This window comes from Monodon monoceros, unplaced genomic scaffold, assembly GCF_005190385.1.
Source record: "Monodon monoceros isolate NGI ecotype Baffin Bay Population unplaced genomic scaffold, NGI_Narwhal_1 Super_Scaffold_22, whole genome shotgun sequence".
NCBI classification, from domain to species: Eukaryota; Metazoa; Chordata; class Mammalia; order Artiodactyla; family Monodontidae; genus Monodon; species Monodon monoceros.
The window spans coordinates 87,220,016-87,247,993 of NW_021703779.1; the positions used below are offsets into that span (position 1 = coordinate 87,220,016).

A 27,978-nucleotide genomic window follows, 5' to 3' on the forward strand; every position below is an offset into this window, starting at 1 on the left:
GGTGGTCTCTCTGAGAGTCCAAGATTTCTGACCTCATTCTGACAGTATTGAGCTTCCAAGGAAGCTTGAAGACCTCTCTGTTGGGTCATATAGCAATGCCCTACCCCAGTGCAACCGATGACTGTTCCAACCTTGCTGAGAGGTGGGGAATCTATCCCCTTGCCTTCCTTCCACAGTCAAGGAAACCTGACTGGGTCACACAGGGCAGCACTTGTGGATGGGAAAGACTCCCTATTTGAGCCTGTGGTAGAAGGTACAGAGGGCAAAGGTCAGGCTCTGGGTGGGACGTGGCAGGGCAAAGATTGGTGCAGATTAAGATGACAAATGCCAGAATCTAGTAGCAGTGGTCTGAATAGTCTCCACCAGAGAGCTGAAAAACAGAGAAGCTCCTGTCAGGGAAGAAGGTCATCCTGGCCCCAAGAACATGTCCAAAACTTACTCTCATGAGAAATGGGATAGTATGGAGAAAATCTGAATTAGGGTAGGTAAGCCATCTTTCTAAGTAAAGCCACCATTGGCACCCTGCATTGTAGACCCACATGGCTTTGGGATTGGCTGTTGAAGTTCTGAGTGGGAGATCAGGAAGGAACTGTTCAAGCTCTTGATGGAATCTAATGCAGGGGGAAAGCCCACCCAGGAGGAAGCAGGAAGCCAACAGCTGGACTCTTTAGCTCCTATTCACAGTGCCTGGTGGATATCTTCTGACCGTAGCACTTTATAGACAACCCAGTAGAAGATGTTGAAGATGAGGAAAGTGAAAGGGAAGACAGCCCGGGAGATGGTGTCAATCCTCTTGGCCTGGTCCACGTAGAGTTTCCGCATGTTTTCTCCTTCCCTTAGAAGAGGGGCTGGAGGTTGGGGGCTATAAATGCCAGAACCTTCCATTGGACCTCCATCCCTTGCCTGCAGGCAGTGGCCCAGGCCATAGCCACGGAAATAAAGACGACTTTCTTGGGTGATATCTTCCTCCTGGAATTACATGGAAGAAAAGGCAGAATTTGAGGTCACAGCTCTAAGGCAGAGGAATAGAGACCAGGCCACACAAATATCTCAGGTGGTGCTATGCAGACAGGGTGGCTGGGTACACAGGCCCACTGCCTGTTTTTTTATGACCACAAAACTACTCATGAGATAGATGTATGTTAAGCAGCTATATGTGGTATGGATGGTATATGTTATGGTTCCATTTGCAGATAAGCCCCGAGCGGCCTTTTTAAAATGCATAACATCATTTAGAGCCATCTAAAACTCAGTGAAGTGCCACCTCACCGCAAGAGGGACATCTCAATGTCAAGTTATCTCTGACCGGTAATAAATAGAATAAACAGAACAATGAAACCTTTAGAAAGCACAGCTGAGATATTTAGACTTGGGAACTTGACTTTAATGACTTCCAAAAGCTGCAAAATTAATTCTGCTTGTACATAGTATCTTAACAAAAATGTTTATCTTGACTTAAAGCTGAAAATTCCAAAAGTTTCAAATAACCTAGTGGGCTATCTGAATTATCGTAAAGGTGATCATGCTCTTGCAGATACGTGTGCTTCTAGGGTAACATTTATTACCCAATACACATTCCATTCATGTACAATATATGCATTCTGATGAACACATTAGCACTGAAGAGGTAAATTTTTATATAAGCATTAAGCAATGTAGCAGACTACACAAAGTTTGTCTAATAAATGACAGCTGACAATCTTAAGTAGCTATAACACAGCTGAGAGCCAGAAGGTAAGGCCACAAAGATAGATAGAGATCTAGAGAGAGACGGAGAGGGAGAAGGAGAGGGAAAAGGAGAGAGAGAGAGAGAGAGAGTGAGAGAAAGAGAGAGAGAGAGAACCAAAGCCCCTGAGTGATTAACAGAGAGAACTTTACTCATATAAGAGCCTTTCAGGGCCCCACTCAGAGCCTATTTACTCTTGGTTTCTATATAACCCAAACCTGCCCAATTTTGGCTACTTCTAAAGGACATACTGCCATCAGAAGTAGTGGTTCACAGCCTGGAAATTAGACAGAGGACAGGTAAGTATATACCAAAACCTAGAAATACTTCATTCAAAGATGGTTATAATTTTGTAAAGTATTGATGTTTACAGGAGTAAAAGCTTCAGCTATGTAAGAAATAACCTGAAGTGAAATGCCCCCTTGTGGGATGGCGCCAACTATCTTCTCAGTTTGTCCAGGGCTGAGGGCTCCCTGAGACTAGGGCTTTCAGTACTAAAACAGAATAAGGCACATGTATGTTGAATGGATGTGACAGATATACATAAAATGTAGATAAAAGTAGATTTTACACATGCTATGCAGTTAGAAGGACATCATAGGGTGTTTATAATGAGATCTCTGTAGCTATAGTAACCCACTGAAAAGTGGTTTAATCGATGAGATGTTGGTGTGGTGGGCCCCAGTGAGCCTTGATTATGACAGCACTAGAAGGCCTAGCCTGTCACTGGGCATCAGAGGCAGACAAGCTTAGGTCAGAGATTTATCAACAGATCCCACCTCTTTCTCTGCTTCCTGTGGGCTCATAGTACAGACGTGGGAAAGGGCATCGGTCTTGCTCACTGCTGTGTCCCCAGTGCCTAGCACAGAGCTGGCATCCAATAGGCACCCAGTAGACATTAGTTGAATGAATGAATGGACTGATGAACCACATGCCTCAGAGTAAAGGACAGGGAACGGCTTTGTTCTCATGAAGCCAGCCTCCTCTCAGGATCTCAGACTGAAGAGTCTACTCAGAAGAGAAACTTAGCTACAGAGTACTTGGCAGGAAAAGCAATTACTCCTTGCCCCACCACTGCACAAGGGCGTGATGCCCTTCGGCCTTTAGAAAGAGTGGCACCTTTGGCATAGAGAAGGGTCTCTCTAAGTTTGCCCATCAGAGAGCCTTGCTATTCAATCCTCGATTTTTCCAGTCTTTGTGAAGAGAGTTGTACACGTGTAGGCCAGAGGCAATTCACTCCTGTGGTGGTGCTTTGACCCTGAGTTGTTGTGGTGAGGCAGCCTCAGTTCTCTCCTGAAAGTTCTTTACATAACCTGTCACCACAGGCCTTGGCTCACCTCATCTGTATTCTGTAATTCATTTTCACACTGTTTCTACCAGAGAGGTTGTGCTGGACCCATTTTATAGATGAAGAACTAGAGGCAAACAAAATATCTCCCACATAAGTGAACAATGAGGGGGTAAATAAAATGATTTTTCCTTTTGCTTTCCAGTTCAGAGTCCCTCAGACTCCCTGTTCCCTGCTGCTCATCCTGATCCTCTCAGCTCTCCAGCCAGAGGATACAAGCATGGAATATATTTGTTTGCAAAAATCTCTGAAAGAGAAAGTTGAATCCAACTACTCTTTCTGTTTCTATAGATCTAATTATTTCCCCTTTTCTCCAATCACAGTAAATCTAAAGGGAATTATTGGGAAATATTCCAAGGCTGGAAAAAGCTATTTCACACAGGAGAGAAAATATGGCCAATAGAATGTCACCCTTGGCTCTTTTTAATTTTAACATGTTGCACCACTTGTAGTTGGGGGAGCAAACATGAGTGGCCTAAAATTCAAGGGTGGGGATCCTGGATTTGGGTATTACCTATTTAGGACAAATTCTGAGGTGTGTGTGTGTGTGTGTGCATGTGTGTGTGTGTGTGTGTGTGTGTGTGAGGGACAGTGGAGGCTTAAACTCCACTTTGTGGCTTCCATGGCTGTTGAAATAGAACATTTCTGTGGCAGATATCTATAGGGGAGGAGGGCTGGGGAGCTAGAGAGGAAAGATATTCCAAAACCAAGCTGGGGCGGGAATGCGCGGTGTGGAGATGGGAAAGGGGGATAGATATTGAGTGATATATATTGAAGCGAGAGAGGAAATTGGAGAATGGGGGAGGGTCTTGGGGGATGGAAAGAGGCAAGCAGGGTTCTGGGATCAAGCGCCTGAGAGGATTTGGCAATATTTTGAAATTTCTTCCATTTCTCAAGTTATTCTATTGATAATGGTAAGGCTTTTTCTCTTTCCATCTTGAAAGAGAGCCCTTGCCAATCAGCCTGCAAAGGTTGGTGGAGTAGATTCTGTGGCTGCTGTGTCCAGAACCTGGTGCCAGGGCCTGTTGAGATTATAAAAAAGGAGAGACAGACTCTTCCCTGTGGGGTTTCTAGACTAGCTGGGAAGACAAAGTGGAAATGTCTGGGGGAAAAAATTGAGCTATTGGATTGCCCAAAAACCCGAAAGAACTTTTGGCCAAGCCAATATTTTAGACCGTGACATGGAAGGAGATCACCATGCTGTGGAGATGGGTGGTTGAGGAGAGATTTGAGAACAGAATGAACTCTGGAGCTGGGTGAACAGCTGGCTGGCTTCTAGAATACTCCTAACTTGTTCTTGACTAAGGGATCCCTGAAAATCATATGGATTCTCTCTCTCCCTTAAGAGGGCTCCTCTCAAGACTAAAAACTGCTGCTCTAGCTGGAACAGCAGGGCCCAGAGAGAGGTTCTAGAAATGGATTAACCCTGCATCAACTTTTTCAACCTGCTCAGTGACCTCTAGGATTCTGCTACATTTCTTCTGGGATGGCAGTGGCTTTAGGAAACTCAAAAAGGGACAGGACTAATGGCACAGGTTTTGGTTTTCAGGTTTTATTTATATTAATCATAAGCCCAGTCCACTTTGAGGCAGGATCCAGGTGCCTAAGCAGGGCCCAGGCTGATGTTATAACTTTGCAAGTATTGAGCACGGGTTATGACAGACTTCATTATGAAATCAGGATCACCCTATACATGACCAGGAGGGGATAGGCTGTAGGCAGTTGGAGGTTGGAGAGGTGCAGGGAAGGGGGCAGGACTAGTGTCAACCTGGAGTAGCTCTACAGTAACTGCAGCAGTCTTCTGTTGCCGGGACACCCACACAGGCAATCTAGCTGGCAAAAGGACTCTGGAACTGGTTGGCAGCCTGCTCTTCTTTCCCAAGGTAGGCATTGAGAAGGCATCAAGATAAAAACCCCTATAAAGATAAGATTTTGGTACCTGCGGGCAGGCTTGACACAGCTAAAAAGGAGGTGGGGACAGTTAGCTTAGAAAAGGGTGCATCTACTTTTCTTGCCCTTCTGCCAAGTCCATATATTTTTTCTAAGTCTCAGCATTGGATACGAAGGCTTTTAGGTCTCTTGAAGAATCGGTCCTACTCAAGGAGATGTAGTTATGGATCAATCCACTAGAGGGCGGGTTTCCCAGGACACAACTCAAGGACTGAAGCCAGGCAAGAATTGATAAATTCTGACAAACCACTAGATGAGGCAGGAGCCCTGCCCTCAGCAGAAAGGGACCTTAGCAAGGAACATGAAATCCCAGAGGATAATTTTAGTGCAGACATATGGTAAGGGTACACCAGGAGCAGCTGAAGTGGGAGGTGGGATGTTAAAAAGAGAGAAGAACCTTAGTGCTAGAGTGGCCCCGACAGGCTAGAGCCAGTGGGCTTAGATAGAACATTGTTTCCTCTCCCCCAAGAGGTCATATGTGCCTGCCGCTTGGCTTTGGAGCCTCCAGATAAGGCAGAAAACAAGGAGTCAGAGCTCAAGACAGGCCAGAGCTCTGTGTGTCTGATGATTAAGTGACCAGTACGTAGCTCAGCAAAGGCTTTTAGCTTTGCTCATAATTGGTCACTGGCTTCTGTGAGAGTGGCCCTGGCACCTCTGTTGTCATGGCAACATACCTAGCACCTATGGTCTGGGTAACGGTGGGGAGGAAGAACTGCCTCTGTTGTCATGATGACAAAATCCCTACTCTATTTCCCCAGGCAATCACTCTACTGTAGAAGAAATGGGGTTAACAAACAGGAGCGAGGGAGAACAACAGCTCATGCCCAACAACTCTGATGTGCCCAATGAAGATCAAGGTGAAGAAATCCAACAGCCAGAAGAGGCAAGTGGTGGTTTTTCAATTCCAGTTTAGTTATGGGGACCCTTTTATAATGCTCCCCTAGAAAGGCAACAATGCCTGATCTGAATTCTTAACCACCAAACAGTATATGACAACTTGGGGTACCTTCCTCCTGGGTGGGAGGAGAGTCAGGAGCAACCACTAATTATTCTCAAAGCAATCTCATGTTAACTAACTTGACAAGGTTCTAATATTGGCTAACATTTTTTCAGTGCTTACTATGCCCATGCTCTTAATCAGTCTGCTAGACTGCCCTACAGGAATTAAGGTCCCATTGGACAGAAAAAGAAATAGAGTCAAAGAGGTTAAAGTACTTAGCTTATTTGTGACCAGCTTGGGACTAGAATCCAGGGTCCTGATTGCCTGTCTAGTCCTTGCAGCCTAGGTCAAGTCTTGGTTTGTGGGAGGAGTAGTAGGGAGGAAGGAGTCCAAAGGAGAAAGGAAGTGGGCCCCTCCCTAGTTATACTCACCATGCGTTGGCGCCTCTGCCTTCTTCGAAGTCGCATGAATTCCTTATGCTGACGGGAGACAAAATTGACAGCAGCATACTCCAGCAGGGCAGCGAACACGAAGAGGAGGCACACAGCCATCCAGATATCGATTGCCTTCACGTAGGACACCTGCAACATCCACCAATGGAGCAGTCAACTTTCCAGGAGTCCTTCCATGGCCTGTCCAGTGAGTTGCCAACCCATATCAACTGCCTGCTGTTCTTCAGTTTTATCCTGAATTTCTTCTGTTTTTTAAAGAAGCTTCCCATGATATATCCCATTGTCTGAAGGCCCATGTCAAAGAGATCGGGCTACCCATCATCCTCCACCTCTCTGCCCTCTCCACCCTCCCCTTCCATCTGCCTTTCCTCCCTACACTTCTTTTCCTTTCTTTCTTTCTTCTTTCCTTACTTCTGCTTCTGCTTCTTATTATTCTTTTCAGTCTTGCCTTCTGATTCTTTTCCTTCAATAAAAAGCAATGAACATGAATGCTGTATTTGTTTGCCTTCTGTTCTCTCCTAGGGTCATCACAGCTGTGGTGGTAATTGGGTGGGGTGCGTTATTCCCATGTGAGACACATGAGGACATTGGAGGCCTTGAGGGGAAAAATCTTAGCCAAGATTACCCAGTGAGAAGATAGCAGTAGGGCTTGGGAATCCTGGGCTTTCAATTCAGTGGTGCTGCCCTTTACCTAGGCTGTAGTATCAATATCAGACTAGGAGGTCCTTCCTTTCCTTCCTCCAACCCTATTCTTCCTTGACCTTGTGATTTTTTTCCTGATGTTCTTTGTGAGAGACCCTGGTGGGGATTTGAACTGAGTGGTGAGTGAGTGCCTCATGTCTTACAATGAAGAGCAGAACAGGGCAGGGATCCCAATGGAGTGTACAAATCACCCCCGGCTATGGATGCTTCTCTCATTTCAAGGCACTGCTGGCTTCCGCCTATCCATTCCTTAGTGCTCTCCTCTACTACCTGCCTTGGTAGCCTTTAAGTACAGTCAGCCCTCTGTATTCATGGGTTCTGCGTTTGAGGATACGAAGGGCCAAATGTAAGGGACTTGAGCATCTGCTGATTTTGGTATCTGCAGGGGGTCCTGGAAGAAATCCCCCACTGGTACTGAGGGATGACTGTACTTTTCTCTCCCATTTCCCTTGTGAAGAGTGAATGCTCACTTCTCCTGAAGCAGGGTTGTGGCTGGGTGGGACCAGAAGGGAGGCCAGAGCTCAGGTTTATGAAGTCCTTTCACTTCCTCAATCAGATCACCTCCGTACATTGTTTTGAGCAGCTGAGCTCACCTTATGGGGCTCCCCAGCAGGAGTAGGACTAATGACAGGCAACTTTTTTCATCAGCCTCTGCTATGTTGGACAGTGAGGTTGCTGCAGACTCCAGGTAAGGAGCAGGTCTCACTAGAGAAATCTTCCACCTCAGTGGTTCTTAACCAGGGCTGACTCCCCCCAACCCCACCCCACCAGGGGCCTTTCAAAATGTTTGGAGACATTTTTGGTTGCACAATTTTGGGGTGGTGCTGGCAACTGGCATCTAGTGGGTAGAGGCCAGGGAAGCTGCTAAATATCCTACAGTGCACAGGACAGCCCCTCCCAACCCACACATTAAAGAAAAATTATCTCACCCAACATGATGATAGTGCTAAGATTGAGAAACCCTAGGAAGACACTGGAACTCACCAAAAAAGATACCCCACATCTGAAGACAAAGGAGAAGCCATAATGAGACGGTAGGAGGGGCGCAATCACAGTAAAATCAAATCCCATAACTGGTGGGTGGGTGACTCACAGACTGGAGAACACTTATACCATAGAAGGCCACCCATTGGAGTGAAGGTTCTGAGCCCCACGTCCGGCTTCCCAACCTGAGGGTCCGGCAACGGGAGGAGGAAATCCTAGAGAATCAGACTTTGAAGCCTAGTGGGAATTGATTGCAGGACTTTGACAGGACTGGGGGAAACAGAGACTCCACTCTTGGAGGGCACACACAAAGTAGTGTGTGTATTGGGACCCAGGGGAAGGAGCAGTGACCCCAGAGGAGACTGAACCAAACCTACCTGCTAGTGTTGGAGGGTCTCCTGCAGAGGCAGGGGGTGGCTGTGGCTCACCGTGGGGACAGGACACTGGCAGCAGAGGTTCTGGGAAGTACTGCTTGGCATGAGCCCTCCCAGAGTCTGTCATTAGCCCCACCAAAGAGCCCAGGTAGGCTCCAGTGTTGGGTTGCCTCAGGTAAAACAACCAACAGGGAGGGAACCCAGCTCCACGCATCAACAGTCAAGAGTATTAAAGTTTTGTTTTATTTTTTTTTGCAGTACGTGGGCCTCTTATGGCCTCTCCTGTTGCAGAGCACAGGCTCCAGACGCACAGGCTCAACAGCCATGGCTCACGGGCCTAGCCACTCCGCAGCATGTGGGATCTTCCCAGACCAGGGCATGAACCCATGTCCCCTGCAATGGCAGGTGGACTCTCAACCACTGCACCACCAGGGAAGCCCCGCGAATTAAAGTTTTATTGAGCTCTGCCCACCAGAGCAACAGTCAGCTCTACCCACCACCCGTCCCTCCCATCAGGAAACTTACACAAGCCTCTTAGGTAGCCTCATCCACCAGAGGGCAGACAGCAGAAGCAAGAACTACAGTCCTGCAGCCTGTGGAATAAAAACCACATTCACAGAAAGATAGACAAGATGAAAAGGCAAAGGGCTATGTACCAGATGAAGGAACAAGATAAAACCCCAGAAAAACAACTAAATGAAGTGGAGACAGGCAACCTTCCAGAAAAAGAATTCAGAATAATGATAGTGAAGATGATCTAGGACCTCGGAAAAAGAATGGAGGCAAAGGGGCTTTCCTGGTGGCACAGTGGTTGAGAGTCCTCCTGCCGATGCAGGGGACATGGGTTCGTGCCCCGGTCCGGGAAGATCCCACATGCCGCGGAGCAGCTAGGCCCATGAGCCATGGCCGCTGAGCCTGCACGTCCAGAACCTGTGCTCCGCAACAGGAGAGGCCACAACAGTGAGAGGCCTGCGTAATGCAAAAAAAAAAAGAATGGAGGCAAAGATCGAGAAGATGCAAGAAATGTTTAACAAAGACTTAGAAGAATTAAAGAACAAACAAACAGAGATGAACAATACAATAAGTGAAATGAAAACTACACTGGAAGGAATCAATAGCAGAATAACTGAGGCAAAAGAATGGATAAGTGACCTGGAAGACAGAATGGTGGAGCTCACTGCTGCAGAACAGAGTAAAGAAAAAAGAATGAAAAGAAATGAAAACAGCATAAGAGACTTCTGGAACAACATTAAACACAACAACATTCGCATTATAGGGGTCCCAGAAGGAGAAGAGAGAGAGAAAGGGCCAGAGAAAATATTTGAAGAGATTATAGTTGAAAACTTCCCTAACATGGGAAAGGAAAGAGCCAGGAAGTGCAGCGAGTCCCATACATGATAAACCCAAGGAAAAACATGCCGAGACACGTAGTAATCAAACTGGCAAAAATTAAAGACAAAGAAAAATTATTGAAAGCAGCAAGGGAAAAATGAAAAACAACATACAAGGGAACTCCCATAAGGTTAACAGATGACTTCTCAGCAGAAACTCTACAAGCCAGAAAGGAGTGGCATGATATACTTAAAGTGATGAAAGGGAAGAACTACCCAGCAAGGATCTCATTCAGATTCGATGGAGAAATCAAAAGCTTTACAGACAAGCAAAAGCTAAGAGAATTCAGCACCACCAAACCAGCTCTACAGCAAATACTAAAGGAACTTCTCTAAGTGGGAAACACAACAGAAGAAAAGGATCTACAAAAACAAACCCAAAACAATTAAGAAAATGGTCATAGGAAAATACATATTGATAATTACCTTAAAAATGAATGGATTAAATGCTCCAACCAAAAGACACAGGTTTGCTGAATGGATACAAAAACAAGACCCATATATATGCTGTCTACAAGAGACCCACTTCAGACCTAGGGACACATACAGACTGAAAGTGAGGGGATGGAAAAAGATATTCCATGCAAATGGAAATCAAAAGAAAGCTGGAGTAGCTATACTCAGATAAAATAGACTTTAAAATAAAGAATGTTACAACAGACAAGGACACTACATAATGATCAAGGAATCAATCCAAGAAGATACAACAATTATAAATATGTATGCACACAACATAGGAGCACCTCAATACATAAGGCAACTGCTAACAGCTATAAAAGAGGAAATCGACAGTAACACAATAATAGTTGGGGACTTTAACACCTCACTTACACCAATGGACAGATCATCCAAAATGAAAATAAATAAGGAAACAGAAGCTTTAAGTGACACATTAGACCAGATAGATTTACTTGATATTTATAGGACATTCCATCCAAAAACAGCAGATTACACTTTCTTCTCAAGTGCACATGGAACATTCTCCAGGATAAATCACATCTTGGGTCACAAATCAAGCCTCAGTAAATTTAAGAAAATTGAAATCATATCAAGCATCTTTTCTGACCACAACGCTATGAGATTAGAAATGAATTACAGGGAAAAAAACGTAAAAAACACAAACACATGGAGGCTAAACAATACGTTACTAAACAACCAAGAGATCACTGAAGAAATCAAAGAGGAAATCAAAAAATACCTAGAGACAAATGACAATGAAGACACAACGATCCAAAACCTATGGGGATGCAGCAAAAGCAGTTCTAAGAGGGAAGTTTATAGCTATACAAGCCTACTTCAAGAAACAAGAAAAATCTCAAGTAAACAATCTAACCTTACACCTAAAGTAACTAGAGAAAGAAGAACCAACAAAACCCAAACTTAGCAGAAGGAAAGAAATCATAAAGATCAGAGCAGAAATAAATGAAATAGAAACAAAGAAAACAATAGCAAAGGTCAATAAAACTAAAAGCTGGTTCTTTGAGAAGATAAACAAAACTGATAAACCATTAGCCAGACTAATCCAGAAAAAGAGGGAGAGGACTCAAATCAATAAACTTAGAAATGAAAAAGGAGAAGTTACAACAGACACCGCAGAAATACAAAGCATCCTAAGAGACTACTACAAGCAACTCTATGCCAATAAAATGGACAACCTGGAAGAAATGGACAAATTCTTAGAAAGGTATAACCTTCCAAGACTGAACCAGGAAGAAACAGAAAATATGAACAGACCAATCACAAGTAACGAAATTGAAACTGTGATTAACAATCTTCCAACAAAAAAAAGTCCAGGACCAGATGGCTTCTCACAGGTGAATTCTATCAAACATTTAGAGAAGAGCTAACACCCATCCTTCTCAAACTCTTCCAAAAAAAACTGCAGAGGAAGGAACACTCCCAAACTCATTCTATGAGGCCACCATCACCCTGATACCAAAACCGCACAAAGATACTACAAAAAAAGAAAATTACTGACCAATATCACTGATGAATATAGATGCAAAAATCCTCAACAAAATACTAGCAAACAGAATCCAACAACACATTAAAAGGATCATACACCATGATCAAGTGGGATTTATCCCAGGAATGCAAGGATTCTTCAATATACACAAATCAATCAATATGATACACCATATTAACAAATGGAAGGAGAAAAACCATATGATCATCTCAATAGATGCAGAAAAATATTTGACAAAATTCAACACCTATTTATGATAAAAACTCTCCAGAAAGTGGGCACAGAGGGAACCTACCTCAACATAATAAAGGCCATAACGACAAATCCACAGCAAACATCATTCTCAATGGTGAAAACCTGAAAGCATTTCCTCTAAGATCAGGAACGAGACAAGGATGTCCATTCTCTCCACTATTATTCAACATAGCTTTGGAAGTCGTAGCCACAGCAATCAGAGAAGAAAATGAAATAAAAGGAATACAAATTGGAAAAGAAGAAGTAAAACTGTCACTGTTTGCAGATGACATGATACTATACATAGAGAATCCTAAAAATGCCACCAGAAAACTACTAGGGCTAATCAATGAATTTGGTAAAGTTGCAGGATACAAAATTAATGCCCAGAAATCTTGCATTCCTATACACTAATGATGAAAAATCTGAAAGAGAAATTATGGAAACACTCCCATTTACCATTGCAACAAAAAGAACAAAATACCTAGGAATAAACGTACCTAGGGAGACAAAAGACCTGTATGCAGAAAACTATAAGACACTGATGAAAGAAATTAAAAATGATGCCAACAGATGGAGAGATATACCATGTTCTTGGACTGGAAGAATCAATATTGTGAAAATGAATATACTATCCAGCGCAATCTACAGATTCAATGCAATCCTTTTCAAATTACCAATGGCATTTTTTACGGAACTAGAACAAATCATCCTAAAATTTGTATGGAGACACAAAAGACCCCGAATAGCCAAAGCAGTCTTGAGGGAAAAAAATGGAGCTGGAGGAATCAGACTCCCTGACTTCAGACTATACTACAAAGCTACAGTAATCAAGGAAATATGGTACTGGCACAAAAACATAGATCAATGGAACAAGATAGAAAGCCCAGAGATAAACCCATGGACCTATGGTCAACTAATCTATGACAAAGGAGGGAAAGATATACAATGGAGAAAAGACAGTCTCTTCAATAAGTGGTGCTGGGAAAATTGGACAGCTACATGTAAAAGAATGAAATTAGAACACTCCCTAACATCATACACAAAAATAAGCTCAAAATGGATTCGAGACCTAAATGTAAGACCAGACACTATAAAACTCTTAGAGGAAAACATAGGAAGAACACTCTTTGACATAAATCACTGCAAGATCATTTCTGACCCACCTCCTAGAGTAATGGAAATAAAAACAAAAATAAACAAATGGGACATAATGAAACTTAAAAGCTTTTGCACAGCAAAGGAAACCAACAAGACGAAAAGACAACCCTCAGAATGGGAGAAAATATTTGCAAAGGAATCAACGGACAAAGAATTAATCTCCAAAATATATAAACAGCTCATGCAGCTCAATATTAAGAAAACAAACAACCCAATCCAAAAATGGGCAGAAGACCTAAATAGACATTTCTCCAAAGAAGACATACAGATGGCCAAGAAGCACATGAAAAGCTGTTCAACATCACTAATTATTAGAGAAATGCAAATCAAAACTACAATGAGGTATCACCTCACACCAGTTAGAATGGGCATCATCAGAAAATCTACAAACAACAAATGCTGGAGAAGGTGTGGAGAAAAGGGAACCCTCTTGCCCTGTTGGTGGGAAGGTAAATTGATACAGCCACTATGGAGAACAGTATGGATGTTCCTTAAAAAACTAAAAATAGAATTTCCATATGATCCAGCAATCCCACTATTGGGCACATACCCAGAGAGCACCATAATTCAAAAAGACACATGCACCTCAATGTTCATTGCAGCACTATTTACAATAGCCAGGTCATGGAAGCAACCTATATGCCCATCAACAGATGAATGGATAAAGAAGTTGTGGTACATATATACAATGGAATATTACTCAGCCATAAAAAGGAATGAAATTGAGTCATTTGTTGAGACTTGGATGGACCTAGAGACTGTCATACAGAGTGAAGTAAGTCAGAAAGAGAAAAACAAATATCGTATATTAATGCCTGTATGTGGAACCTAGAAAAATGGTACAGATGAACTGGTTTGCAGGGCAGAAGTTGAGACACAGATGTAGAGAACAAACGTATGGACACCAAGGGGGGAAAACTGCGGTGGGGTGGGGATGGTGGTGTGCTGAATCGGGCGATTGGATTGACATGTATACAGTGATGTGTATAAAATTGATGACTAATAAGAACCTGCTGTATAAACAAACAAACAAACAAAAAACAACTAATACTAAACTTTCTTTGGGTTATTTGTATGGAAATATGTTAATATAAATGTTTCAGACATTATATGAAATTTCTAAAAATTTTATATGTTCTGGTATAATGTTATAAGTCATAATTCTAGTTATTACTTTAAAATGTATATCTCAGAAATAACTAAATATCCTTGTCAATTGCATTAATATGAACTTTCATCAAATCTTTAACCGTGGTCATTTTTAAGTCTTTTGTCATTACAGACAGTTCTGGGTGCACTCTGATGCTTTTGCAAAAATGTTCCTATAAAAGTTTTTCATCTTCAAGGAATTCATGGAAAAGACTCTGACAAGTACAGGTTTCTGGTAACTGACTATACTGCCGAACTGAATGAATAAGCATTTTCAGAACTCTAATGGAAAACTGATGGATTCATAAAAGTGCTAACAAAATATGAAGATGAAAAAAAAATTAATTGCATGGGACTGAGTGAACTGATGAGGATGATTATAATTTTTGTGACTTTCTTTTTGAATAAAAAAAAATCCCACAAGGACTCAGAGGCAAAAATATACAAATCAAGTTTCACTGCAAAGTAAAGGAGCTGTTAACAGTGGAGGATTACTGGACTGAATGTCAATATTATGACCTAGTATGAGTGTGTTTCATGTTTGGTAATTGCAATCATTGTTGCTTTTGTTGTGGTCATCCATTTACAATGCTTGGTTTCAGTTTATTTACTCTTGTAAAAATAAAGTACAGTGAGTGTGTGTAAAAAAAAAAAGATTGAGAAACCCTGCTCTTTTTCTTTTAAGGCAGTTCCACTGAGATGGTAGTGGTGGGTTGCTAGGCAACCCTGATTAAGCATCCCTTGGTGTTTCCACTTTGCCACCTACTAAGAGGTCATCCTATTTCATTCACCATCTCCCAGTCCCACTGTGCCCCCAGGGATGTTAAGTGCTACAAAAATCCTTAATGAGGTAATGACAAGGGAGGTCCACTAAGGACTTTGGACCATCAGAAGAAAAGGACACCTCAAGCAGCAGAAAGAAAGTCTTGTTAACAATACATGTGTCAACAATACACCTTAAATATCTGTGGAATCCATCCACTTGCTACCCTGGCTCATCTGAAGGAGTGCAACAGTTTCCTAAATGGTCTCCCTGCATCTATGCTTGCCACCTGCAATCTGTTCTCCAAACAGCAGCTAGAATTTTGTTTTGAAAATGTAAGTCTGATCATATCACTCCTCTGCTTACAACCCTTCAGTCGTTCTCCATTATCCTTCTGATACAGTCAATGCTCCCCTTAGCATGACATCTAGCCCCTGCGTACTACTTCAGCCTTGTCTCGCCCCTTGCAATCTATGACCCTGCCATGATGATCAATTTCAGTTGTCTCCCAAGGAGATAATCTCTCTCTGTATCTCTCCTTTACCTCGATAACTTTTACTTAAACGTTCACTTCAGATACCGTATCCTCTGAGAAGTCTTCCCTAATCATCCTAGTTTAGGTTGGTTTCCCCTACTGTATGTGCTCAGGTTACCTACACCTTCTTAGCATCCATCAAATATATCTGGCTATTTCCTTCACTAGACTGTGAGCTCTTCAGTGGCAGGGACTGTTTCCATCGTGTTCACTGTGCCTAGCTGAGTGCCTGGCACATAGTAAGTATCTTTTGAATTAATGAATGGATGGATAGTTCGTATTTGTCTCTGCTGGCTTCTGTTTGCTCTCTTGGCCCTCCTTGTTACTACTTGCCCCAAGCGCTGTGAGCCATTTAGATTACAAGATTTTGAAAGAATTGGGTCCCTCCTGCCCACTGAAACTTTAGGTCTAATCTGTCAGTGTCTGGTAGAAACTTCCATTTAACCCTTCCATTATGCACTGAGCCACCTGCAGTTGTGTAGATCAAGAACCTGGCAAAGAGACAGCCATGGGTGCCTTTGAGAGCCCTAGCCCTCATAAAGGCAAAAAAGGAGTGGCTTCCGGGAGCATGGGGAATGGCCATCCCAGCTGAGTTCCCTTTACAAAGCGAGCCTCTGCTGCTCTCATCCTGGACACTAGAGTTGTACTGGGGGTGGAATTGCTGTGGCTTTCAGAAGCCCCTGACCTGGCACTACCTTTTTCCTTGGGGTTCCCATAAAATCTAATGTTGCAGAAACTCAAGAGTGAGTGGAAGTTCCCTGACTTAGTCCCTTGCTCTGTGGGGCTGGCCAATGAAACTATTTAGTTCGGGGTGCATGCCTACATATTTTGCTTCTTGGGCAATGAGGCCAAGAAATGGTCCCCAACATAGAGAACAGACTTGTGGTTGCCAAAGGGGAGGTGGGGTGGGGAAGGGAAGGACTGGGAGTTTGGGATTAGCAGATGTAAACTGGTATATATAGAATGGATAAAAAACAAGGTCGTACTGTATAGCACAGGGAACTACATTCAATATCCTGTGATAAACCATAATGGAAAAGAATATGAAAAAAGAATGTCTCTATGTGTATAACTGAGTCACTTTGCTGTACAGCAGAGATTGACACAACATTGTAAATCAACTATACTTCAATAAAAATATACATACGTAAAAAGAAAAGGTCATCAAAATCTGATAAGGCATCAAATACTGCAACCCGCACCCCAAATCAAACCAAATCAAACAATCCTCCAACAAAGTCCATTTTTTCCATAAGAGAAAACGAAGTGATTCCTGGGAGCAGATGGATTGTGCTTGCTCACAGGAGGGGACTGGAGGAAGAAGTTCTCTCAGCAAGAATAGGGCATAAATTGCAGCATTTCCCTGAGTTAGAGGAGAATCTCCTTCTCGTGTGGCAGTGGCAATAAACAAGGGCAGGGTTCTTAGGTCTGAACTACTTTTCTGCCTCTGGCCTTCATACAAGGCCACTACTGCAGCTCCACCTGGCCCTGTAGCCCTCGCCTAATCCCAGTATGCCTCTCAGAGCCTCTTCAATATCCTTGTCCATTTAGGAAATACATTTACAGGCCTACCTCAGAGATATTGTGGGTTCAGTTCCAGATCACTGCAATAAAGCAGATATTGCAATAAAGCGAATCACACAAATCTTTTGGTTTCCCAGTGCATATAAAAGTTATGTTTACACTACACTGTAGTCTCTAGTAAGTGTGTAATAGCGTTATGTCTAAAAAAACAATGTGTATACCTTAATTAAAAAATACTTTTTGCTAAAAAAATGCTAAGCACCATCTGACAATGCAGAGTTGCCACAAACCTTCAAGTCGTTAAAAAACGCAGTATCTGCTATGTGCAATAAAGCGAAGTGCAATAAAAAGAAGTATGCTTGTATAGGAAGTGATCTCTGACAACTTCCCCTAGAACATTAGATCTTTTTTTTTTTTTTTTTTTTTTTTTTTGCGGTACGTGGGCCTCTCTCTGCTGCGGCCTCTCCTGCCGCGGAGCACAGGCTCCGGACGCGCAGGCTCAGCGGCCATGGCCCACGGGTCCAGCCGCTCCACGGCATGCGGGATCCTCCCGGACCGGGGCATGAACCCGCACCCCCCGCACCGGCAGGCGGACCCCCAACCACTGCCCCACCAGGGAAGCCCAGGACATTAGATCTTAATCTGAGTTTTGTCACTATTTATCCCCAGAGGGCTTAGGACCACCTCAAAGGTTTCCTGGTGACTCAAAAATGATTGGAAACACCACCAGCTGCTTTAGGCCTAGGTCTACCACCCAGTTCTTTCCACCTAGACTCCTAATAATTATAACAATAGTTAACATTTATTGAGTGGTTATTATGTGGCAAACACTGTTCTCTGTGTTAATACATTATCTTATTTATTACTTGCAATAACCCTATGGAAGAGGTAATATTTCCATGTTACAGGTGAGGAGACTGAGACATTAAGGTCTTTACCTAAGATCACCATTAGTAAATGACAAGGCAGGGACTTAAATCAAAATCTACCTGACTCTATTCTGTTACTCTTAACCACTATTACCCCCACCCCACCTCCCCACTATATAGCAAATTTGTAAATTAACTCTGGGTGTCTGGATTACCCCCTGTTTAAGTCCCCAGTAAAAATCTTCTTAAAAATAAACACTGGGAGATGGGCGATCACAGGGCCTGGTTTCCATCAATACAGAGCAAGAGGGAATATATTCACTGGAAGATCTGCAAAAGCTGTGTTGTTTTGGTTTCCCATTATTTCTCCATGGCCTAGTACAGTGCCTGGTGCATAGTACATGCTCAGTAAATATTTATTGAATGAATGAATGAGTTTGCTCCCTGATTTTCTCAGAGCCTTGCTGACTGTAAGGACATTGAGGTGACGACCTCTAAATTCCGCACATGAAGACATGAGGCAGGGAGAACCTAGGCCCAGTTCCATCAGCACAAATCTCTCTGCATAATCAAAATATCACCAGGCCCTAGGTGATCAGAGTCTACTGACTTTCATTGCTATTTGCTACCTCAAAGTTTTCTCACCCCAAAAGAAGGGACATTGTCTCTAGAGTTTTTTGTAATAGTATCCGATTTCCGACATAGCAAGAAACAGATGTCGGATTGTTTGATTGTTTCTTGTGAAGCATGACCTTGAGAAAGTCATTCTATCTCTCTGGGCTGCAATGCCCTCATCTGTACCATGAGGGAGTGGGACTTTCTACTTGCTAAGCGTCTTTTAATCTTGGACATGCTAGTATTTCCTGATGAAAGTCAAAGTAAGTCAGCACTGTCTCTACTCGTTCCCCAGCCAGACAGCATCTGCAACCCCAGCCTCCACACTGTTGGCAACGTTATTAGCGGTATGTTCTGGGGGAAGAGAATGCAGGCCACCTGCTCTTGCTCGATGGCTCTTCTCTACCTTAAATCCAAGGAAAATAGTCAGCAGGAGGGAACAGGGGATGAATGGGAAATGGGGAGCTCTATGGCAAGCAAGTTCCCTTGCATGTCTCTTCACCTTAGGCAAAGAGGTCCGGGAGCCAGAGCTCTGAGTTGTCATTGTGAGCACAGTGGTGATGCCTAGGCCCACCCGGGCAGGGGCAGCATCCATGTTGATCCAGAAGGAGACCCAGGACAGGATGACGATGAGTAGGCTGGGGATATACGTCTGAATCAGATAGTAGCCCATCTGTCGTTCCAGGTGAAACTTTACCTCGATGCAGGTGAATTTCCCTGCAAGGAAAGAGGTGAGGTATCAGGCCCCAGGTCGCCAGCCTGCAGCTGAGCCTGAGAGGCAGGACAAGGGCAGCTCTATTTCTGTGGGTCAGCCTCTGGGCACCTAACCTGCGCCAATAAATGAGCCTTTCGAAATGGCCCCAGGGAGCACCAGATGCATGTTTTGAGGAAACTCTCAGAGAAGCCACTGGGGACTTGACCTCTTGCTCCCAGCACTTTAGTTGCCAGCAGAAGGCCTTCCCCGTGACAGCACTGCAAGAGGATTAAGGGTGGGAGGGCTCCAGAGCCAGACTCTATGGGTTTGAATCCTGAACCTTCCACTCACTAGCTGTGTGACCTCAGGCAAAACACCTAAGCTTTTAAAGCTTCAGTTTCCTTGCCTGTAAAATAGAGTAACAACAATATCAACTCCATCATTGGGCAGTTGTAGGAATTAAATGATATCATGTATTTGAGGTGTTGAGCACAGTAGGTAGCTGGTACTATTATCATGATTAACAAAATGAGCTTAGACTCCACTCAAATCTCAGCAGCCTAGCTTGTTCGTGCTGGGACCCTTGAAGCTCTCTGGCAATGATTCACTGAGATAAACACTGCCTGTGTCTTAAGCAAGTAAGAGCAGGATAGCAAACATCTGGAAACAATGTCTAACAGAGACCAGCTCTGGACAGCAGGCAGCGGGTTCCCAGAAAGCATCTGGCAGCAGCATTCTATTCCACCCAGAAAAAGTGCATTGGCCCCAGGCACATGTGCCAATGCTCGCCTCCTCTGCCAGCCATCTTCATTTTACCCTGCTTTCCATCCCCAAGGCTAAGAAAACACTAGCTCAGAGCTTCTGGCAGCAGACGCTTAGGCTAACCAAAGCAAAGAACAGAGGATGTGTATATTATTATTTTATTCTGGCCTAGGCTTACTCTTAACAGGACTGTCTGATTCCTCAAGGTTAGTGATTTCATCAATGACTGATTATGGCTTTGACATGCTGTGTGATGCTGTGATCTCTTACTCTTCCCTGAGTCCACCCACCCTGAGCTTCTTGCCATGACATGTTTTGGCTAGGTATCCATATTTTTTTTCCTTTCTTTCCTTCCTTCCTTTTTTTTTTTTTTTTTTGGTGATAGCAGTTTTGTTTTCAATGACAAAATTAACACTTGTTTAGCACAGAACGAAAGTGAGAAGTAGAGAAAGAATAATAATATTCATAAGCTTACATTTGTCAAGCCCCTACTAAGTGCCCTGACTTTATATAGTTTATCTCATTTGAATCCCATAGCAACTCTTTGGGGCAGGTCAAATTATTATTTCCCATTTTATAGACAGGGATACTGAGGCTCAAAGAGATTAAGTTATGTTGCTCAAGGGCACCCAACTAGTAAATGGTGCAGCCAGAATTCAAACTCAGCTCTATCTGACTCCAGGGTACTTGCTCTTACCTGTTGTATCATACTGCTTTAGAAACACTTAGTGCTATTTCCTTCCAGGGTTTTTAAACACATGCTTTTGGTTTGTTTCTTTCATCACAGTAGAATCATTCTGTGTATACAACTTTGAATCTTACCCTTTTCCACTTGAAGTTTCCCATGTTGATATAAGCACCTTGCAAGCATTCTTTTTAAACGTCTGGATAATATCCCACCAAGCAGATGCGCTATGTAATTTACTTAACTTCCACCCTATTGGTGGATATTTAGAGCAGTTCCAAGTTTTTGCTAGTATAAACAGTGACCCAGGAACCCTCTTGGGGTCTAAAGTCAATATGATATTTTGGAATATTTCCTCATAATAAATTCCAGGCAGTGGAATTCCTGGATCAACAGGTAGGGAAACAAATTTAGCTTCCAGACTAAAGTTTCTTAGCGTGCCCCCTGGACCATCTGCATCAGAATCCTCAGGATGCTTGTTCAAACACAGATTTCTGGGCATCACTCCAAGTGCATGTAATCAGAATCTCTGAGAGGCAGAACCCAGGAATCAATATTTTAACAGGCTCCCCAGGGAAATATAATGCATACCAAAATTTAAAACCCACCAGTCTATATACAAAATGCAAGTTTTTTCCCCTAAAAAAGGTTATACCAATTTCCACTCATACCTGCATTTTCTAAATTCAGTGGCTCATTCGTCTCCCCAGCTATCTGCACCTCCACATTCACACACAAATTCATAGGGCTGCACCGAAAGCATATAGCACACCATTGGAGTGTGATCTCCCCTCTTCAGCTTGTGGCCTCTATCTCAGGGTCATAGCTCTTCACAGCCGAATTGTCAGGGGAAATGAGGAGCTAGCAGCCATTAGGGAAGCTGCAGGGGACAGACGTTCAGGCTGGAAAACCAGCTCCTCTCCATTTCCTGGCATGCTTTTCACACCTGGGAAACCAAGCCAATTCATGAGAGTTGAGCAGTGGGGACAGTGGTAGGAGGTGTGGACGGTAAGCCAGCTGGTGACCTGAATTCTCTTCTCTCCTGGTTCAGTGAACTCATTGACTACTCCCAGATGTAGATTCCCCACTTTCCACGTGAAGTTGGCCCCAGGACAGGTGGAACACTCCTGCCACTCGCTGGCACAGGACCATTTGTTCTGCAGCGTGTGATAGGGACAAGAACAAGGGCTTTGGCATTAGACAGATCTGGATTTGAATTCTAAATCAGCCATTTACTAGCTGTGTGACTTGGCCAACTGATTCAGCTTCTTAGAACCTCAGTTTTCTCTTTCTGAGAAATGGGGCTGATCACCCCTACCATAATGAGATAAGTCATATGAAGCACTTAGCGCCACATCTGGTACAGATTGGACCTTCAGTAGAGGCTAGCTGCCTTGCCCCTTTCCCTCCCATCTGGAGGCCCTCTTGTGGCCCACAGCCAGTAAAGATCTTGGATTTTTACCTGTGTTGTAGCGCTTGGTACAATAGCCTAGATCCTTCTCATCCCGCAAGGTAAACTGGGGCAGAGTCAACCCCTCAGCCACTTGGACAGCAGGAGAATCTTCCAGCCACTCAAACACGAGGTCATTCATGGTGTAGCCAACTGAAAGTGACAGAGATGGCAGAGGACTGCAGAGTGTGGTGGTTGGACGGGGGCAGGGAGAGGGTTAGAACTGGCAGGAAAGAACAAATGAGGAATAAGCCCTGGGTTTTAGGAGTTTCATGCTCATCTTGGAAAGGAAAACCATTCGGAAGAGGGTCAATTGCCTCATGGGCCCAGCCTAAGTGGGTAAATCAGAAAGATTCCTCTCCTACCTAGTTCTCAAGCTTTAGAAAGGCCCAAAGAGAAATTATTCTGGCAGACCTAGAAAGCACATCAAAAGGCTTGGAAAGATGTCAAGGAAACCAGCTGGGAACCTCCTGCCCCATCTCAAACCCAGGGGAGTAAGCATGTGTACTGACCACGTCTTGAGCTGAGCCAGCCTCAGAGCTGGAGCTTCTGCCACCTCACTCCAGGGAGGAAAGAGCTATTTATATCTTGCCAGTCATGCATGGGACAATGTGCATACCACAGACTCCCAGCCAGAGTCCTGACCTGGGGCAAATTGGGAGCTAACATTGAAAATGCCAAGTTGCTCACAGATAGCTAGTAGTTCGTGAAGGCTCTTGCCACGTAGGTGACTATACTCACACGTCGGGTAGAAATGGGAGCAGAAACACCAAGGCTCACGGATGTCCAGTGTAGGGCCTTGGCCCAGAGTAGCTTTGTGACTTTGGGCAAGTCACTTCCCCTTCTGTAAAATGCTCCACCTACTTTTCAGAGGGGGTAATGAGGACCTGGATGTGAAGGCGGTTTATGAACTCTAAAAAGCTGACCACATAGGACATATTCTATCCATTACTATTATTATATGTTGGAAACAGCCTGACAAGACTTCTTTGAGGATCAAATGGATATCTCCTGATCTCACAGTCTCACTTGTCCAGGAGATGGCAAAGGAATGGACATGGGCGATGGTCCAGCCTTGCTATCCTTTAGCTTCTCTGCACTTAGGGCAGCCTCTGCAGGTTGGCACCCCCTGCCCTTGGTAGCCCTTGGCTGACCTTGCTATCCTGGGCACTGTCCTATGCCTAGAACTGTCCTCTCCCACCTCTCTACAAAAGCCATCTGTACATACTACTATATGTAAAATAGATAAACAACAAGGACCTACTGTGTAGCACAGGGAACTATATTCAATATCTTGTAATAACCTATAATGGAAAAGAATCCGAAAAAGAATATATATATATATATATATATATATATCCGAATTATTTTGCTGTACACCTGAAATTAACACAACATTGTAACTATACTTCAGTTAAAAAAATTATGTGTTCACAAGGAATCAGGGTTCAAAGACTCCCCCCTTCCCTGCCAACTCTGGATTTTTATAGGCATCTTGAATGTCTTAACTCAGGGGAAGTAAAGGTAGAATTACTTCAGGCACTGTGAGATGGAAATTATATCTGGACAGAGGAGGTACCCCTCAAATGACCCTCCATATCCAGCATAAGCACATTTGTATGTAAGGCTGGAGCCTTCCCATTCCCCAGCCCTGTGGGGCAGCCAGACCTGCCAATAGCGAAGGGATGGAAAAGCACACTGGGCTGAGTGTTAGCAAGCCCTGGCTTCTAGTCTCACCTGTGCCAAGAGCTCACTGTGTGTGCTTGGGGAAGTTCATCCCCACTCTGGGCTGCCCTTATCCTGTCTGGAATATCATGGCATGGGGTTAACTAGCTGGTATCTCAGGCCTCACTCTATGACTTTCTAGGGACACTTACAGCTTTCCAGCTGCATCGTGCAGGTCTGGATATCCATGGGGAAGTTCTTCAGGTCCATTGGGCAGGATAAAATGAGAGTCAGCCTGGCAGGGACAGTAAGAAAGAAGTTAGGCTGGCTTACTGGGCCTCAGCACAGCACAGGGAACCCTCCGCCCACCCCTCAGCCTCTACCCCTTGCCCCGAGCTCTCCTGGCTGTACGCCAGCTGCACCTGATGCTGTAGAGCACATTTCCATTCTTGAAGATGCGCAGCAATTTGTTGTCTGTGGTCACCTCATGAAAATTGGCCCCTTTCTCATTGGCAAAGAACAGATCTGGCTTCCAAATAGAGTCCAGCATGGAGGGATCGAGGTCCAGCGAGTCATCAGGATATTCTCGGTAGGCCAGGCGTGGGTCGTTCCACTGCTGCCGCAAGAAGACATTCACCCGGTAGTCCTGAACAGAGATGGGCCCATCAGAGGCAGTGCTATTGCAGGGGCCTAGCAAGCCTACCTGGGCAGGAGGGCCATGAGGAGGAAATGCTGAGAGCACATTTCAGGGGCAGTGGGCATCTTCCACTGTAGAAGGAGCCTGCCTTGGGCTGACATGGCAAAGAAGGGAAGGGAAAAGACATTTATTAAACACTTACTGTGTGCCAGGCTCTCTGCTAAGTGCTTTCTTCATATGCATCATCTCATTTAAATCTCATGTCAACCCTGAGATGAGGGTGCTGTTAAGATCCCCATTTTACAGATGAGGAAACTGAGACAAAGAGAGATTTGAGTAACCTGCCTAAGAGATGGTAGAGTCAGGGTTTGAACGCAGGTTTATCTGATTTCCAAGCCTTGATGCTATGCATCAAGCTACCTGCCAAACTGGACCATCTGCTGCTTAGGCTAGTCTGCCTTTAGCCACTAAAACCCTGGGCTGGGGAAAGATAAACTCCTAGTGACCGACTTTGGACATCCCATGGCTTTAGCCATGACCCTGAAACAGGGAGAGGATGGCAGAGGGAGGAAAGTCTTGCTATCTGCTGGGCTTCACCCATTCACACCAGAGTGGAAGCAGGAGCAGGGCAATACTTTACCATGGTAGTCTCGGTGATGGAGCTGAAACTGTTGATGAAGATGTTGCAGGTCACGTTCACAGGTGGGCCTAAGAGTAGCAAAGCACAGCCATATTGGCAGGGCATTCCAGGAATCTGGGAGAAATTTCCAAGACTCTCTCCCTGAGCTTGAGGTTAGGGTACTGCTGGGAGAAGGCAGTGCCTGGCACACAGGCCCATGGGTGATGGGGAGGGGACACTCCTTCTGAGCTGTGAGAGCCAGCCCTGTACCTCCAGCCTCCTGGCCCTGAGGTAGGCAATGGAGGCTAGCTCGGCAGTATGTCCCCAAAAGAAGTGGGGAGGGAAGGGTATTCTGTAGGATGAATGATTCTTACCTTTAAAATTGGGCCTAATCCTGGCATCATATCCAGATGTTCGCCCCATAAGCTTGTCCAGGAAATCAGAGGGGGACATGGGCTGGGACACCTTGGTCCCAGATTTGACTTCTTCTTTTGCCAAGGCCACCCTGGACAGGAGAGAGAAAGAATTAATAACTGAGATCTGTTGTATTCTGCCTTTATCACAGACCCTCTCCTTCCTCGTTCCCTCCCCACTTTGGCTGATCTCTCCATCAGGCAGGAGGATTAGGAGATGGGTTTCTAGGTGCCCACTTGCAAAATGAGAAGTACAGAAACCCAGAGGCCACCTTGGTCCTGAGTGGGGGCGGCCAGAGCAGGTGGCCTAAGCAGGCTCTGAAAACCCAAGGAGGCGGGTGGTGGTGCTGGTGCAAGCAGAAGTGCGTGGCTTCACCATGGGGCGTCCACACTGGCCAGGTGCTGCTGCTGGCTGCTTGTCACCTGCCTGCCGGGAGGCCACGTGGCCCTGCAGGTGGAGCAGCCAGACCCTTGCCACTGTCCTCAACCTCACTCTCATGTCACCTCTCCCGCTAGCTCCAGCCCCAGGACCCTGGGACTGGCTGTGGGCTCAGCTGTCTTGGGCCCCAACCGCCGTGGCAGCCCCGCTTTTCCAGGGTTACCTTGTCTGCAGACCTGAAAGCAGAGTCATCGTATGCGGCCTCTCCTTGCTCCCTTTCATTCCTGGAAAGTTCCAAACACTGGCAGGACTAGGGAGGTTCCAGAGCTGAAAATCTTTCTCATGGAAGGCCTTGGGATGGGGTAAGGGGAGAACGCTGATTCTGCTGCTGGGTACTTAAGTGACCTTGGCCAGGTCACTTGCCCTCTCTAGGCCTCAGTTTCCATAAATACAATGAAGGATTTGGTCTCAAGATTTCCTAAGGGCCTGCCTTGCTCCAATCACTCAAGTGGGAATGCTACCACCAAAGTTTGGGCCTTGAGGCGACTTCCCCTCCAGCAGGGCCAGCAAGCGTCAGCTGGGCGCCCCCTTCTGCCTGCATCCTCGTATCAACTCCAGCTGAGCTGCCATTGCATTTCGGGCTGCTTTTCACTCTGAAGAAGTTTATCACTGCCCCCCCCCACTGCATCCCTGCCTGATTGCCCCCTAATGTGTCTGCCAGCAGTGAGGCAGGAGGCTCCTCAGAGGCAAGCAGACCTTGGCGTGCTCTTTGAACGAAGAGGAGGAGGACGATATTGCGGTGGCACTCACCTGCCTCCACCTTGGGAGGCATTCTTCTGACCAGTTCAGCCTAAGGCACAGCCATCTTTCCTCCTCAGCTCACCCTATCCACCTAGAATGGCTCCTGGTCTAATGAGAAAGTGAGAATGGGTAGAAGGCCATTTACAAGGAGCCCAAAGCATGTCTTGCCCCCAAACCCAGGAAATGATGGCCACTTAGTGCCCCTCCACGGACAGCGAGCAGACAGGTTCCCCCCTGGGCAGGGTAAGGTGACTGCAGAGGGCCAAGGTTTGTTCAGCCAACATCATTGTGATGTGTTTTTGGGAAAATCCTTACTCCTTGAAGTCTCTTGGGTGAACAGCTGGCAGATGTTGGTGTCATTTTTAAGGATCTGAGGAACGTGTGGCCAAGCTGGTAGGGAGATAGGGTTGCATGACAGGACAGATGGCTTCTGTTCTGGGGCTCACTCCCTAGCCCCTACCTTGGCCCAGGAAAGTCTCACCCATGCAGAAGCCTTCCCACCTGCTCTGGAGCTTTGACATCCTTTATGAAAGTCTCCTGGGATCTGACTGGGGGAGGGTGTGTCCTCCCCTGGAGCCTTCCAGACTGTGGGCTTTTTGTAAACTTCAAGGAAACTGTGCCAGAGGCCCTGCTACCCCCGGCCAGTATTTGCATGCATCTCCTTCTTACCCCCACTCAGCTCACCTGAGGAGGACCTGCCCCGGCAGGGTCCAGAGGAGAAGGAAGGAGAGGGTTGCTGGAACAAGAGTTGTCATTCTGCGGGGACCCTGGAGTCCTTTCTCAGCCTGGCTGCCAAGGTGAGAGGGAGTATCCAGGCGGGAACGCTGAAAGTACAGAGCCTTCTTCCTACTTGGGCCACTTGCATGGAACCCAAGGAGGGCCGGGCTAGGAGTTGCACGCTCTCTCCTCTTCTCTCTTCTCTGCCCTGTCCTTACCAGTCAGGGGCCAGAACTATTCCCCTGGAAGTGATTCTGACACAGATAACCTGCTCCTGCTCTGGCTCGCCTGGGGCTCCGGAGGGCCTCAGCCTGCCTGCTGGGGTGCTGAAGGAGATTCTTTTTGGGCAGCAATCACTCTCTAAACCCTGGAGAGTCTTGGAGGGGAGGGAAGAGGGAGACTGTAGGAAGATGTTTCCATCCCTCCCGCCTCCCCCTGAGACGCACCCTCTGAAAGCAGCAATTTAAAGGCAC

The 27,978-nt window shown here is 45.2% G+C and overlaps 1 protein-coding gene across 1 annotated transcript; it reads right to left on the reverse strand.

Annotated features, from left to right (window-relative positions):
• Nucleotides 1-678: 678 nt before the first annotated feature.
• On the reverse strand, nucleotides 679-27,978 carry GLRA4 (glycine receptor alpha 4). The gene is made up of 9 exons (XM_029240092.1): nucleotides 27,473-27,978; nucleotides 25,570-25,700; nucleotides 25,217-25,284; nucleotides 24,362-24,585; nucleotides 24,152-24,234; nucleotides 22,287-22,427; nucleotides 19,186-19,400; nucleotides 6,396-6,545; nucleotides 679-969 (listed from the first exon to the last, which is right to left on the reverse strand). The coding sequence occupies exons 1-9, from the start codon at nucleotides 27,541-27,543 to the stop codon at nucleotides 679-681; spliced, it is 1,374 nt and encodes a 457-aa protein (XP_029095925.1). The 5' UTR covers nucleotides 27,544-27,978.